The sequence below is a fragment of the Olea europaea genome, chromosome 23, assembly GCF_002742605.1.
Source record: "Olea europaea var. sylvestris chromosome 23, O_europaea_v1, whole genome shotgun sequence".
NCBI lineage: Eukaryota > Viridiplantae > Streptophyta > Magnoliopsida > Lamiales > Oleaceae > Olea > Olea europaea.
In genome coordinates, this window is record NC_036259.1 from 3,588,030 (window position 1) to 3,602,126 (window position 14,097).

Here is a 14,097-nt window from a genome sequence, read left to right on the forward strand (position 1 = left end):
AATTATATCCATAAATGATTTGTTTTATATGTACTCCATTGCATTTCTTCTTCTGAGTTAGAATAAATATGTTTTCAAATCTTCTTTTTAAAATCCGGCCCTTGTTTGATCCACATTATTTTCAAATACATTTCTCTCTTTTTTTAACTACATTCTTCAATAAAATAATATAACGAACAAATTCAAAACTTTTTCTTATTTTTAAACCACACATTCCCCATCAATCTGCTGTTCAAAAAATGCATTCTTAGCAAAACAAGGGGGAGGTTCAAACAAGTGCTCAATTTGGATGATCGTGCACGAATCTCATCAAACAATTGTTCTGATTCTACATATTGATCGTTTTCAACTAAAAGAAAACTTTTTGATGGAATATTTACATTACATAAAATAACCTCACTCTCGATAGTTACATACAAGTCTATAGAACATTTTGCAGTCCAGCGAATAAAGAAGAAATTGTATCCAAAATGACAAAAATTGTATGACTACAAACAAATAAATATGATTTGATCAGATAACAATTTAGTACGAAATTGGAGGTACGAGTAATGAATTATTTTACACAACGAATATTTTCTTATTAGTTGATTGCTTATTTATAAATCTTTCATATTACTTTGCCATATCAAATATCATCAATGCAAACTTCTATAAAACAAAACATTTACGAACCTATTCGCTCTCACAAGAATTTTGCAATAGTATATTTATGCGCTAAGTTTGCATTAATGATTCTGATGCGAGATGAACTAATATTTGATAACACGAAATTCTAATATGAGCATCTTTGTGCAACTTCAAGAATGCCTCACATTGCATTTCTTGAGCTTAAACCTCAGTTTAAACTCAGTCGTGATCTAAATTTAAAGTAACGTCGTTTTTAACCTTCCTGAGGATCTTCAATTATGAGCTTCTCGATTCCATATAAGGCAATAAATCCCAATGTCATGTTGAAAGCCACATATGAATAGATATATTAAGCACTAATGAATTGTGCTTACGAACAACAAGAATTTTTCGTTAATCGCGGAAGAAAAGTAGGTCGTTTGATGTTTGAAATGAACAACCAAAGACCTTCAAAGAAATAAAAATAAACAAAAGAAAGGTATTTATATTACTATTAGTACTTTAGCATTGAGAAATCCTTAACTTATACGAAATATAGCAAGTAAATGCTCAAGTTTTCATGTCCTATCCTAGTCCCAACTTTTACTTTGTAGTGCTTAGTTTTCAATCGACCGAAAAGCCAAATGAAGTTGTCATATTTGTTATACAATAAAGATTACCAAAAAAAAAAATACCGTAATACTTTGTTTAGTAATAGTTATATGCTTCATCCGCCCTTTAAAAAACAAAAAATAAATAAAAAGTGATATTCAATATGAACAACAATGACTAGTTTTTGTAGAGGCAGATACTTCATCAATGCATATAATTTCTTTTGTCCCCTGCAGTATTGAACCAGCCCTTTCATCATTTACTTTCTTCATTTCTAAGTCTTTTTTACTGTTTATTTCATGAATTCTTCTAACCATTTGATGAAATGCCTCTTCCACATTGAAATTCTCTTTAGCAGATGTTTCCATGAAAGCTATACCTTCTAATTGTGCCAAACTTTGTCCATCTTCTGCATTGACTTCTCTTAAGTAACTCAAATCGGATTTGTTGCCAACAAGAATAATCACCATGTCTGAGCTTCCAAATTCCCTTACTTCATATAGCCATTTTTTCAGATTCTCGAACGTCGTCCTTCTCGTTATGTCGTAGACGAGCAAGGCGCCTAGCGCTCCACGGTAGTACGAACTTGTGATGGCCCTAAATCTGCACAAAATATTGTTTCTCATGTTAACAAGATTGCAGAAGCTGAGCAACTAAAAAACTATTCCTTGGGACATAATCAAATGACACAATTTAGTATTATTTGCATTTGAATGAGTGAAACATTTTAATACACGTTTCTTATGCAATATTGGATAGTTCTTTATATATTACAACTTATTCATTACCCAAACCACAGATTATACTTGAAGAGAAGTGCAAAATTGTATGAACATGATCCTCATTCTTTATCTTGAATAGGATTTTCCCTAATTCTACGAATTTCTCTAGAATACTCTTTTCTTGAATATCATTCAAAGAAAATTCAGATTTTACTCTATTCCGCTTTAGTAATCCAAGATTCTAAACTTCCACTAAACCCAAGAGAATCCCATCGGGCAAAAAACACTATAGATACAAAGATTTCAACTTTTTTTTCCCCCTAACTCTGCAAAAACAGACAAAATTGAAGAAGATAGACTATCCGTCTAATCATGGCCAATCCAGAGCACCAAAAACTGTAAAAAATTGTAAGTTTTCGGGTAATAAAAGAAGGGATTACCTTTCCTGTCCAGCAGTGTCCCATATCTGAGCCTTGATGAGCTTATCACCAACCCTGATATTCTTGTAAGCAAATTCAACTCCAATGGTTGGTTTGGAGTCTAAGTGAAATTCATTTTTGGCCAATCTTGAAAGAATATTTGATTTCCCAACTGCTGAATCCCCTATCAGAACCGCCTTGAACAGATAATCACACTCTTCATCAAATGAATTAACGGCCATGATCAACCACAAGAAAGGGGAAGCAAACCAGACAGAACTTTTTACTAGTTGGAAGATACAAGGAATGAAAATATCATATTTTCACGTCTCAATCATCTATATAAAGATAAAGCAAGTTCACAAGGACCTTTTTGGAATTTATATATTAAATGCTTCGAGGTATCCAATATTTATGATACGTTTATTTTGGCACATAAGGTTGTATAAAGAATTGACCATTTTTATTGTGTATCTATCTAAGAATTGACCTTTTTATTGTGTCTCTATCTTTATTTTTGATAGCTATGGGATTCAACATTCACTTGATTGTGAGTAGTGTGAATTTTCACCGGTCGAAACTCACATAAGAGATTGATTTAGCATAGAATTAATGATAATGTTACAATTCCAAATGGGAGCCCGTGATAACTTGGAACATCGAATACCAAATTTGATGATTTTATTCCGTTCATAATTTAGGTCGAGTCTGGTAATTATAGTATTTGCGGATTTGGACATGGAGGTATTGATTAATGCCATTTGAAAACATTGATAATGACACCATTGTTGGTCCTAATAGTTGTTGGTGTTATATTATAAACAAAGTAAGAAAGCCCACTAGACATGCATTTTGTTAATTACATTCTTAGTAACAAGTGCATCTCTATCTATCATGAAGGTCCAATGAAATTTTTCCACTTGGTAATGTACTTAGTGTCTGATTGGGGATTCATTAACTTCTTGTCACCAAACAGTGAGAATATAAGGGGGTTAATGGCATGTCAATTGTATCAAATAGTAATAAGTAGCTTAAGAACAAAGTAAGAATTGGATAATCATTCCTTACTCCCTCCTTTTGAAAAAATATGGTTTGATTTGACCAGTTTTAGGTGATGTGGCTTGTTGATGTCAATATCGAATGTCAAAATTCATTTGCTGTTATTTGTTAAAATTGCACTATGGAGATATCGAGAGATACTTGCCTTTCGAAAACCCCTCGATGTTTTCTTCAAGAATTACAGTACGCAGAAATTATAAACAGTGTTTTTTTTACACTAAATTAACAGAGTCTTAATTGGTTCGACTATCGTCTAGGATGAAGGTCTTTGAGAATGAATTTCTATACAAACATGTTTATGTCATAAAAATACGCTTCTATATTAGTTTGGAAAAAGAAAAGAGAATAATACAAGGGCAAAATGAGTAGGATTACTGTATTCATGTGACAATACCAATCATTATCGGTCTTCATGTCCAAAGGCCCGTGATAAATTGGAATCATAGGCTGAGAAAACATGAATACCCATCACATGTACAAATAAAATTACTTTTCAAGAGCCGGAAAATTATTGGCTCAATCCATGTGCATTAGCATTCAATCCGTGATTAGAATATATCTACTTTTGACTTGACAGTGAGAAGAATTGATATATAAAATATTATGTACCAAACCTTCATTTATTGAATAAACATGCCGAATTCAAGAGTAAGTTTCGCCCTGGTTTTACTGCATCCATTCCACTTTCATTTGCTGCATCCGAATACAAGTAGTAGAAAATATGAAAAGGATGGCATTTTCATATGAAAGATTGATATTTTTATCAAAATAACAAAATTTCAAGAAATGTTAACAGAACAACAAATGTTTATTTAATGGCTACAACATATTCATTCCTCTCTGAGTATCATAATCCGAAAAGTCTCCATTAGCCGGACCAAATGATGGTGCATTATAACCGTATACATCGAAAGCCCTATCATCAGAACTCATATAGCCACTCTCTCTTCCTTTTAAGCTTTGCATTGGTGAAGCCCAGGGACCTGGAGTCGAGACATTAGAGCTCGAGGCCTCTTGATTTAGATTTGGTGCGTTATGATCCTGGGGGGAATTTCCGGTAGTCCTTTTGTTGTTGGAATTTGATGTTGTCAGGGTTATAGATGCTGATTGCTGCTGTTGCATTTGCAGCTGGTTCTTCATGGGCGACTTTGGACGAAGAGCCTCTATTTCGGGAGTAGTCAGGACAAGGTGTGGTGCCTCTGGTGGTGGATTTCTTCCTCCCCCTCCTTGCCAAACTTTTCCATCCTTATCCATGAAACGCCTAATATATGCCTGAAAATCCCCAAGTTACATGTCAGCATGTTTAGTAAAGCTTAAAAAGTTCTAATAAGTAAATAACTGAGTTTTGAAAAAATAGACAAAAATTCATTAGTCAGATGACGAAAGCCAGCAACACACTCAAATCCCTTGAACATTGAACCGCTTGTCATATGGGGCACTGTAATTATATAAGAATCAAATGGACCCTTCTTATGTCATGCATGCTATTTACAATTGCAACAATAAGTGCATGTTTGCTACATAATACTGGACTGTAGAATTAACAAAATTTCTTCTTTAATACTGCCTGACGATATCCAATCCTCCATATACCAAAGTTGACATAAATGGCTTAAACAGTGATACCAAACTACTCTCGTTTACTCTCTTCCAACAGAAAATGAATAATAAAGGCAATCTGCTTTCCTATTTCACTATCCAATTTACCATAAAAATTTCAAGCGAAAGCTAGCAAATATTTACATTTTTACAATAGACATTTACTTTATATCAAGCCATCAATCTCAGCCTTGCATAAGCTTCTACTGTCATCTCGGAATGACACCAAATATCCTAGAAGATCAACCACTTTTAAATGCTAATAGAATTTCATTTCACGACAGTTTGTCAAAAAGATTGAGCAGAATGGATAGCACATATCATTCTTATATGGATAGCACATGCCATTCTTCTTACTTTTCCATTTCAAGAAGCCAAAAGCAGAAAAAATTCCCAATATTGAACAAACCGGCAAGTTTACCTCAGAATTAAAATTCGAGGAAGATAATCCTTTACCAACTGTCAACCAGCCAGAACGAATGTTATGATCTTCACCAAAAAGCTCAAGCCTTCTCCGTCCAAGAGCAAAATGTTCAATTATCCTATACATATCTTCAGGCTTTGAAGTTGATCCTGCAATATAATTACCAGTGAAGTTTATAATGCCAGTCAGAACCAACAGAAAATGTATATCAAGAGAGGATAGATCTCCACAACGTTCTAAAACTTATAACCCATTTTAGCCAACAAGACTGTACGAATAATTCTGTATGTGTTTGGATTACATGGAAAACATTCAGCTTGATGAATTGCTCATAATTACTTACTTAAGGGAATTTTTTTTACTTTTCCTAAGAGAACGACTTCTTCACTCTCACATATCAAGCTTAGTTTTATGTAATTACATTAAAAACCTGTGCTCACTTTAAGATACAAATTGGCAAACCTGGAAAAAAAATGTACAGGGACAGTTTGAAGCTTGCTAGATCTTAGCTTAGAAGCAAAGACAGGTATGGAACAATTAGAATTGTTTACTCTCAATTGACGACATGACTAAAATGAAAGATTTATTGTACCGTGGAAAACAAAAAGGAGGAAACAAAAAAATAGCAGTAGAAATAAAGTACTTGGTTTAAATTGGTAAAACTAGAAATCTTTGCATGGCTACTTTGAAGCTTGCTTGAATCTATTAAACACGAAGGCGGTAGGTTTGAAACATTTTCAATGCTTAAAACATGTGAATCTTCATCGTTGGCAAATTTAATAAATAGTGGAAGAATAGAGTAGAATATAGAAACAGAGAATATGATTGGAAGCGAGAGAGAAATATGTTTCCTTGTCAAAAAAGGAGCCTGCACGTTGATATAAAGAGAGAAATAACAAAACAGAGTATGACACTGTAATTCTACATTTCTCCGCTGAGTCTTAGTATGGTCAACAAACTGGAAGAAAAATAAAATGCTAAATGTTGTTCTATCAATTTCCGTCATATAACAAACAACAAAAAATTCTTGGAGAGAGTAGTAATGACACCAAAATCAATTGCAACAACTTAAGAGCGAATCATATTCTCCAGATAAAGCTACTAATTAGCTAATAATAAGAAAGCTGACCAGAGGAAGGTAAATTTTATAGGTGAAGAAAAGAACTAGGAAAGAAAAAACAAAGAATAGACAAACAGGTAATGTAGGGAATACTTGGCAAGTCAAAATTTCTATCTAGGATTTCCAGATTCAAAAATAAATGATAAAGAGGATTTAAATATAATACAAGTTCAAAGATAAAAATTCATAGTAGAGAAGGACTACTGACTTACACCAGTAAAATCCAAGGATACACGTACCATAAGGAGGCTCCTCAGCAATAATTACATCAGTGTCAATGTTGGCATGGATTACGTGACCATCAGTACTGCGACGCACTGTTCCTTTTATTCCCATCAAGCAGTGTTCCTTCATAATGATGACAAGGCAACTATCAGGACACTGAATAGCCAACATAAATATCTTTCCACGTGCACCAAAATATATAAATAAAATAGCAACGCAGAATCATGGACGTCAAAATGAATCATCATGATCTATTGCAGAAAAAGTCCCTTTCAAGCTCTTTAAATCTATGTATCATAAGTTGATTTACTCTACTAACAGATAAAACCCTTGGACACTGACATAGCTCAGCATCTGAGAATTAATATTTCAAACACTCAACTATTTTTCAAGATATGACCCATATTACTTGTATTCAGTAAAACAAGTAATGATTTGGAAATTGTTCAAAATTACGATCAGAAAGCAAAAGCAATGACACATGATAGGTTTTTGAGGAAGAGTTAATTATTCTTTAGTTTGAGGGATACTAAGATCTTATTCAAACTAAAGTTAAAGAGTTAGGGGTAGCAACAAGCCGAGTTGAGCTGGCCCAATGGGCTTCGCTCGTGGGATCGTGAGCCTTAAGGTGAAGGTGAAAATTAAGTATTTAAAAATTAAGTATTTATTTTTTCTTTAAACATTTATAAATTTTATAGCCATCCTTAAGACTTGCACCGCGGTAACTCCGAGAACCACACTTCTCACATTCTCAATCACACCTCCATTCATCATCAGGAATCCTATCGCTTCTTATATTTATTTGTTACAAAATCAAACATAGATCAATTCCCCTTTTGATTTGGGAGTACCAATAATCGTGATATTTAAGTAAACAATGCTTTTCAAGCTTTATAAATATGAAATATCCATTTGGAAAAAATACAATATTACATTCATTTAGAAACATACTATAATTAATGATACATAAATACAATATACATTTTACAAGTTCCCAACCCTCCTTCCGGGCTTGGGACCACTACATTAATCATCGTGTAATGCATCCATCACATTCAAATGCTGCAAAAGAAGCCTGCATTTGCAGGCTTCTTTAGGCCTGCTTGTAACAAGTCCACAAGAGCTGGCACGTGAAACTCACGAGCTCACGAGCCTTTTGAGGGCAGGCCCGTCTAGGCTCGCCACGGTACAAGGAAGCTCGTCTCGAGCCAGGCTGCTCACGAGCCAAGTCACAGGGCTCGTGAGCGGTGTGGGTCAATTGTCACCCCCAAAAGTAAAGCATAAATTTATGTGTTTACAATAATTTATTTTTTTTAGTGACCATGAGTATCCGGGCCAGCTTACAATATATTTACACTATTATTTACTTTATATGTCTTCGAATTAGAGAACAAACTAATGATCAATTAAATATTAAGTCATATTACTAGCTCCAAGGACTTAAATATAGGTTAGATTATATGTGAAGTTCTTTATTATTACATAGGCATTTAAAATAAGGTTATAAGAAACTCAAAGCAGCCTTTCTGTATATTGAACTAAATGAATTTCAATGATTTCTATCAATAAGGATTTCATTGCCTAGGTACCTATGTATTCAAATTAGATTTTTCAGGTCATAATACAATAATATTATTTTCCATCCAAAAGTCATATATTCTTATTTGGATTCATAAATATTTTTGCTCTTATAAGAAAATAATTGGTAAGAACTTATGTAATTTTAGAAATAGTATCTTCACAGACTCCACTGATTATACTTGTAACATTATGTGATAGTGGACAACACTTTATAACCTTTGAGCGCTGAAATAGAGTATGAGAATCATGACGCAATCCAGGGGTTGCATTTGTTTTATTTGTCTTCACCCAACATATATCTTCACATCTGCGAAATCCCCACTGGATAAAACAGGTAATGACAGTTAACAATAAAAAATTTCAATTAATACAGAGAATTAAATCACAGAAACCAAAAGGGAAGTACAGAGACGACAAAAGGGGCAATAAATATTGACAAAAAGAGAATATCATAAACGTGACCAGTTTATAAGTAAATAATTTATCTTCTTAGAGATCTCATTACTTACCTTCTTTAGACATTGTCGGCCTTGCTCAAGCCCAACGCCATCACCAACCCAAAGGAAGATGAAAGATGGAGTATCTGCAATTGCCTATAGATAGAGAAAAAATAAAATAAAACAAAATAAAAATGATGAATCAAATGGATCCAATGTAAGAAATGAAAAAATTTATAATGATCAACGAATACACCAGGATGGGGTCCCGGGGATGCATAATTTAACTCAAAAGGGAAATGGTGAAAGAGAGTACAAATTCCAAGTGAGAAATCTAAATTGATGTCAAGTTAGCAACATAGATCACAACCATTACATTTTTTGATGAAAAGAGATAAAAAATAAAGAAACATCGGATCATCAGAAACACATACAATACTACCTCAATCTTGAGATTCATAATTTCTTCAAATGTCCAGTACTCCATATGATCAGTCACACCAGGAGCTCGATGAACGTATTCCTCCCAAGGTGGGTCAACGAGAATGACATCAAACTTGGTCGCAAAGAATTCTGGAGAAAGCACCTGCTCCCGTAGATCACACTTAAAGTACATAGGCGGAGAAGAAGATTTGGCAACAATTTCATCCTTTTTCTGTATAAGCTCCCGAAGCTTTGGATAGTCCTCCACCACACTAGTGAGCTCTAGTTCCCTTATAAAATTCTGGGGACGCATACCAGTGTCAACAAAGTTTTGAGAGTAATCGTTCTGCTCTCCTCTAGAAGGAGCTTTACCATGTGATCCATTAGATCTAGAAGGAACCCAGCCTCCAAAGGCGTTGTCTAGAGGTTGCCCACAAACTGATGGAGCATTAGCATTAAAATTTGGGCCAGACATGCTAGGACTCGTTCCCCTTCCAGGTCCTGATGGATTGAAAAACAAAGCAGGATTTGGTGGATTTCCGATATTTGTGGGAAATCTAGGTCCCAAGGGCCCAGGAGGAACATGTGGGAGACCAGGTGGAACAGCAAGCATATTCATCTCAATACCTCGAGCTCCAGGCCAAACAGGAGGTTGAAATGGTGGAATAAATACGCCTGGAGGAATTGGAGGAACTGGAGCAGGGGACATGTTAGGAGTTAGAGATTGCATAGGTCCAGGAGGTGGTATTCCCAGTGGTCCAAATGGTGATCCAATCAAGGGCATTGGAATACCACCCTGTTGATTCTCTCTCCCTGGAGGCCTACCCCTTCCCCCTCTACCAACTCTACTTCCCCTGACACCTTGAAAAGCGCCTCTACTGAAGGAACCAGGCTCCAGATTTCCAAGTGGGAGTTGTAAGCCACTGCTAGAACTTTGGCCTGAAGCACCATGATTCAACCCAACACCTCTCTGGACTCTAGAATTTTCTGCCTGATAATCCATGTCGTCTCTCCGTGAATCTGGCATTGTAAAGCCACCATCTATATATCTTTCTTTTGAACCTTCACCAGAGGATCCAGATCCAGGTGCGCTTCTTGACTTTTCCGACCTTGAATAACCAAACTCTTCAGCAGCAGGGGCCAATTTAGTGTCAGATTGCACAACCTCACTGCTTCTCACAAACATGGATTCAGACTCCTCTCTTCCATAATCAAACGGCTTGGTCTGGATCTCAATCACATCATAGTTATCATTCGATATCCCATACTTTGATGAGGTTTTCACAGCTTCAGTCCTGCTTCCATCTTTTCTACCACCGGAGCGACCATGAGGCCTTTCACCATCAATCCTCTCACGTCCACGCCTTGAAAATTCCCAATCTCTTCCCTGGCTGTAGGCTACTTCCCCATCTCTTGCATCTTTGCCTTGCGTTCTTTTCCAGTTATCTTTAATATTTTCCCTGTCCCTACTTTTGTCAACCCAACTGTCATCTCTTTCTTTTGATCTATCGTCCCACGAGCTATCTTTACCCTGTTCTTTCCTCCTGATACTAGCACTTCTTTCATAATTCATGTCAAAATTGTCAGATTCATAATTACGCCTTCCACTCCGCTCAGGTTTCCTGGACACATTGGAACTGTCAACATCTTGACTAGTTGGATTTATTGGCAGTCTAGTCTCCTCAAATCTCTCTTTACTTGATCTATCTTCATGCGAAGCACTTATCTCAATGTCCTCCAGAGCTTCAAACTTTCCCCTCTTACTCCTTTCTGAATTGGCTCTTCTCTCCTCTCTCTCCTGAGCCTTAATACCTTTTTCAACAATTGGGTCCAAACCCTTGCATTTGCTATTGCCTGGCTCAATTTTCAGTGTGTCACTTCTCTCTCTGGCACTCTCCAGCTTAGGATCAGAAGACTTCCCACTTCTTACGCCAGATTTTTCTAAATATTCATTATCCTTACAAATTGCATCAGACTCATCCCATCTTCTCTGAGAGTTTCTTCCATGCTCGACAGACCCAGGTCGCTTTTCGCTGCCACTATCCCTTCTATCTGAATATCTAGAATCCCTTTCTTGAGCCTTTTCAACATTAAAATCATGATCTGAGTACTTTGAACTGGATGTCTTTCTGGCTCTTTCATCAGCTCTACTATGTACTTTACTCCCAGATTTGTCCCCGCTCTCACATTTACTCTCTGCTTCTCCATCTTGATACCAACTGCTCATTTTTTCCAAGGCATTGACTTCTATTTTTTTCTTCATCTGCTTAGAGCGCTCCTTTCTAGCTTCATAGTCATCCTGATCGCTGTCAGCTCTGCTCAAACCAGCCACTCTCTTTCGATTCTCATGTCTGTCAGTCGCGCTTCTTTTTCTAGCACTACGATCCAAACCATCAGCATCTTCACTGCTTCCAGGTTTCCTTGACTTGCTTGACCGATGCTTTCTTTTATCAACACCATCCCACTCATCATCATCCCTGACACCATCAATGTTCACCTCTACATCCTCATCTACATCCTGTTTTGCAGAACTCCTTGAGCATTCAGGTGAACCCATTGGCAAAAAAAAAGGACCCTCAAAAAATCAATCTCTTAGCTTTATATAAGCAAAAAATTCGATTTATCCCAAATAATCAGCAGACAAGAAGCATCCTGAGAAATCGTAAGAAAGGAAATTAGAATAGGAAATCATGATCTATACACTTTACACGCTGATGGCACATATGTTATAAAAGGATTTGACATCTGAGAAAAAGTGAGACCTAAAGGCTCTATTAATGCACGTCAGTGCAACAGTTTTAAACAGATGCCAAAAATATATAAGCACATAAAATTCGAAAATTGAGTTCAAGCCACGTTTTTTATGGAGCAGAAACCACAAATAGTAAATTTAGAAGAGAAAACAAAAATATAATCCCCAGACAATTGCAGAGAAGAAAAATAAAACAAAAACCTTTATCTTGTACCTTTTTTCTCTATTTGTTGATGTCAAGCTCTTAAGTGATTTTTTTCAGATTCTGAAATGAACCAATTTCAAAAACATCTCAGTAAAGAAAATATGTTAACCCTAGATACTTTGAGGCCAACGGGAAATAAATAGTATCATCTCTGTCGTGACTATGAAACCAATTTCATCCTTGCGCAAGTAATACTTAACCCAATTTTAAAATTTAAAGGTCAAATCAATACAGGGTAATAATTAACTTAAACTAAGTATTGAAATTAAACTAGAAACATCAGATTCGCAGTGCCAAAAGAGGGCGACGGCGAAAAATTAATGCAAAATTAGACCGACAAAAAATGACAACTAAAACATAAACAAATTAAGCAATGCCAATTTCCAACTCAATCACTTCAATTCAATTAACTTGAAGTAAAAAGTGAAAACAAAATACACAAATTATGCTCCAGTTTTTATTAAGAGAGAAGTCTACTCACAAAAGTGATGAGGCTACAGTGGAGGTTGGCGGAGAGGAGGAATTCCCAGATGGAGTTTTTGAAGTTGCGGAGTCTACAGGGGAGAGGCGAAAGACGGAGGGAGAAATCGGGTTGAGTGATTTGACCCGAATCATTTAGGTTCGTTACCGGAGGTGGTATCGGGTATACGTGATAAAATAATTTTAATTGGTAAAAGTTAGACCAACTTATTATTACCATTACGAATTTTATTAGAGTAATTATATTTACACCATTATTTTTATTTCTTACATTATATTTTATTTATACTTAAAGTTCTTGATTTTTGTTTATTATAACAATATTGTCTCTAACGATTTTTCATATCATTCTTATCCTCACACTTTCTATTAGTTAAAACATTTTTTGTATTTCAGAACAATTTTATGTCCAAATATCCGTTGAAATAGCGTAAAATAATTTATTTTTCCATTTTAAAAAATAAATAAATAAAAAGTGATAAAATTATCTTTCCCTCATTTCAAAGCATGAAAATAAAATGTTTTGACATAAATCATCATCAAATACTGGAAGTGTTAATTAATGAAAACTTGAAGATGAGAATTCGACCAAAAAAAATTAAGAAAATAATTGCTATAATAAGCAAATATTAGGGGATTTAACTATAATTGAATGTGGTACATCAAATAAAATTTGTGTTGTTAATACTTAATATAATCACCTATTTTATTAAGTCCATTACAATTTTCTTATTTACTTAAATATTCTTAAATAAAATTACATAATTAGGTTTTTAATATACTTTTTAATTAAATAAATTAATGTTACACCACAAATATAAAACATAATTAATTTATTTCTTTTTCCTCAATATCTTATTGCCATAGCTTTTCCATCTACTTTCGCTTTCTTCCATGGTGGCAAGATAATTTTATTTTCTTCACGATAAATGAATTTGTACTCTATTTAAACATGATTTACTGATGAATTTTTTTAGTTTATTTGTCAAGTTTGAAAATTAAGAGTTTGATCTTTTTGTTAATTTGAGCAAATTTAGTATGAATTTAAAACAATCAAAAGCATGCAAGTCTATTATCTTCAATTTGTTGTGAATTTAATACAATTGTTTTCAACTTATTATTAAGTATGCTTCGTATAAATTTATTATGAATTACTTGTATTTAAGTATGATTCTTTATAGTTTTTAAGTGTGAATAGATTTATATATAATGTTTTTCACGTTTGTCAAATTGCATGCAAGATAATGATTTTTAAATGTTAAATGAGTTTATGAATTTGCGTGTATATACCCATCATTTTATTAAAACATGGGCTCACTTTTTCATATGCAAAATCCCTACATTGAATGGCTTGAAAGAATATCCCAGGAACTCTTTTGAGTTCATTGGATTTGCTTTGACTGCTCCCTCGAGGTTGTTACCATCTTTCT

The 14,097-nt window shown here is 34.7% G+C and overlaps 2 protein-coding genes across 5 annotated transcripts; both read right to left on the reverse strand.

Annotated features, from left to right (window-relative positions):
• Positions 1 to 1,301: 1,301 nt before the first annotated feature.
• LOC111372135 (ras-related protein RABA6b-like) lies at positions 1,302 to 2,685 on the reverse strand. Its single transcript, XM_022994320.1, has 2 exons — positions 2,384 to 2,685; positions 1,302 to 1,824 (listed from the first exon to the last, which is right to left on the reverse strand). Exons 1-2 carry the CDS (start codon positions 2,602 to 2,604, stop codon positions 1,380 to 1,382), a joined length of 666 nt encoding a protein of 221 aa, XP_022850088.1. The 5' UTR covers positions 2,605 to 2,685; the 3' UTR covers positions 1,302 to 1,379.
• A 1,446-nt stretch (positions 2,686 to 4,131) lies between these two features.
• Positions 4,132 to 12,812, reverse strand: LOC111372136 (methyltransferase-like protein 1). 4 transcript variants are annotated; one of them, XM_022994321.1, is made up of 7 exons: positions 12,669 to 12,812; positions 9,250 to 11,764; positions 8,880 to 8,963; positions 8,587 to 8,691; positions 6,804 to 6,912; positions 5,442 to 5,593; positions 4,132 to 4,693 (listed from the first exon to the last, which is right to left on the reverse strand). In XM_022994321.1, the coding sequence occupies exons 1-7, from the start codon at positions 12,800 to 12,802 to the stop codon at positions 4,241 to 4,243; spliced, it is 3,552 nt and encodes a 1,183-aa protein (XP_022850089.1). In that variant the 5' UTR covers positions 12,803 to 12,812; the 3' UTR covers positions 4,132 to 4,240. The 4 variants fall into 4 exon arrangements, with proteins under 4 accessions (XP_022850089.1, XP_022850091.1, XP_022850092.1 ...); XM_022994323.1 differs by having other exon boundaries at positions 9,250 to 11,882; positions 12,669 to 12,796; XM_022994324.1 differs by lacking the exon at positions 12,669 to 12,812 and adding an exon at positions 12,197 to 12,247 and having other exon boundaries at positions 9,250 to 11,882.
• Between the last annotated feature and the right edge of the window lie 1,285 nt (positions 12,813 to 14,097).

What these genes read in the sequence shown, in the direction of transcription:
- LOC111372136 (XM_022994321.1), bottom strand. Translation starts at nt 12,802, where the DNA reads ATGATTCGGGTCAAATCACTCAACCCGATTTCTCCCTCCGTCTTTCGC. An exon ending in GCCGACAATGTCTAAAGAAG is followed by an intron (nt 8,692 to 8,879) that starts GTAAGTAATGAG and finishes TGTTTTATCCAG; the next exon opens with TGGGGATTTCGCAGATGTGA. An exon ending in CCTCGAATTTTAATTCTGAG is followed by an intron (nt 4,694 to 5,441) that starts GTAAACTTGCCG and finishes GGGGATTTTCAG; the next exon opens with GCATATATTAGGCGTTTCAT.
- LOC111372135 (XM_022994320.1), bottom strand. Translation starts at nt 2,604, where the DNA reads ATGGCCGTTAATTCATTTGATGAAGAGTGTGATTATCTGTTCAAGGCG. An exon ending in GACACTGCTGGACAGGAAAG is followed by an intron (nt 1,825 to 2,383) that starts GTAATCCCTTCT and finishes TATTTTGTGCAG; the next exon opens with ATTTAGGGCCATCACAAGTT.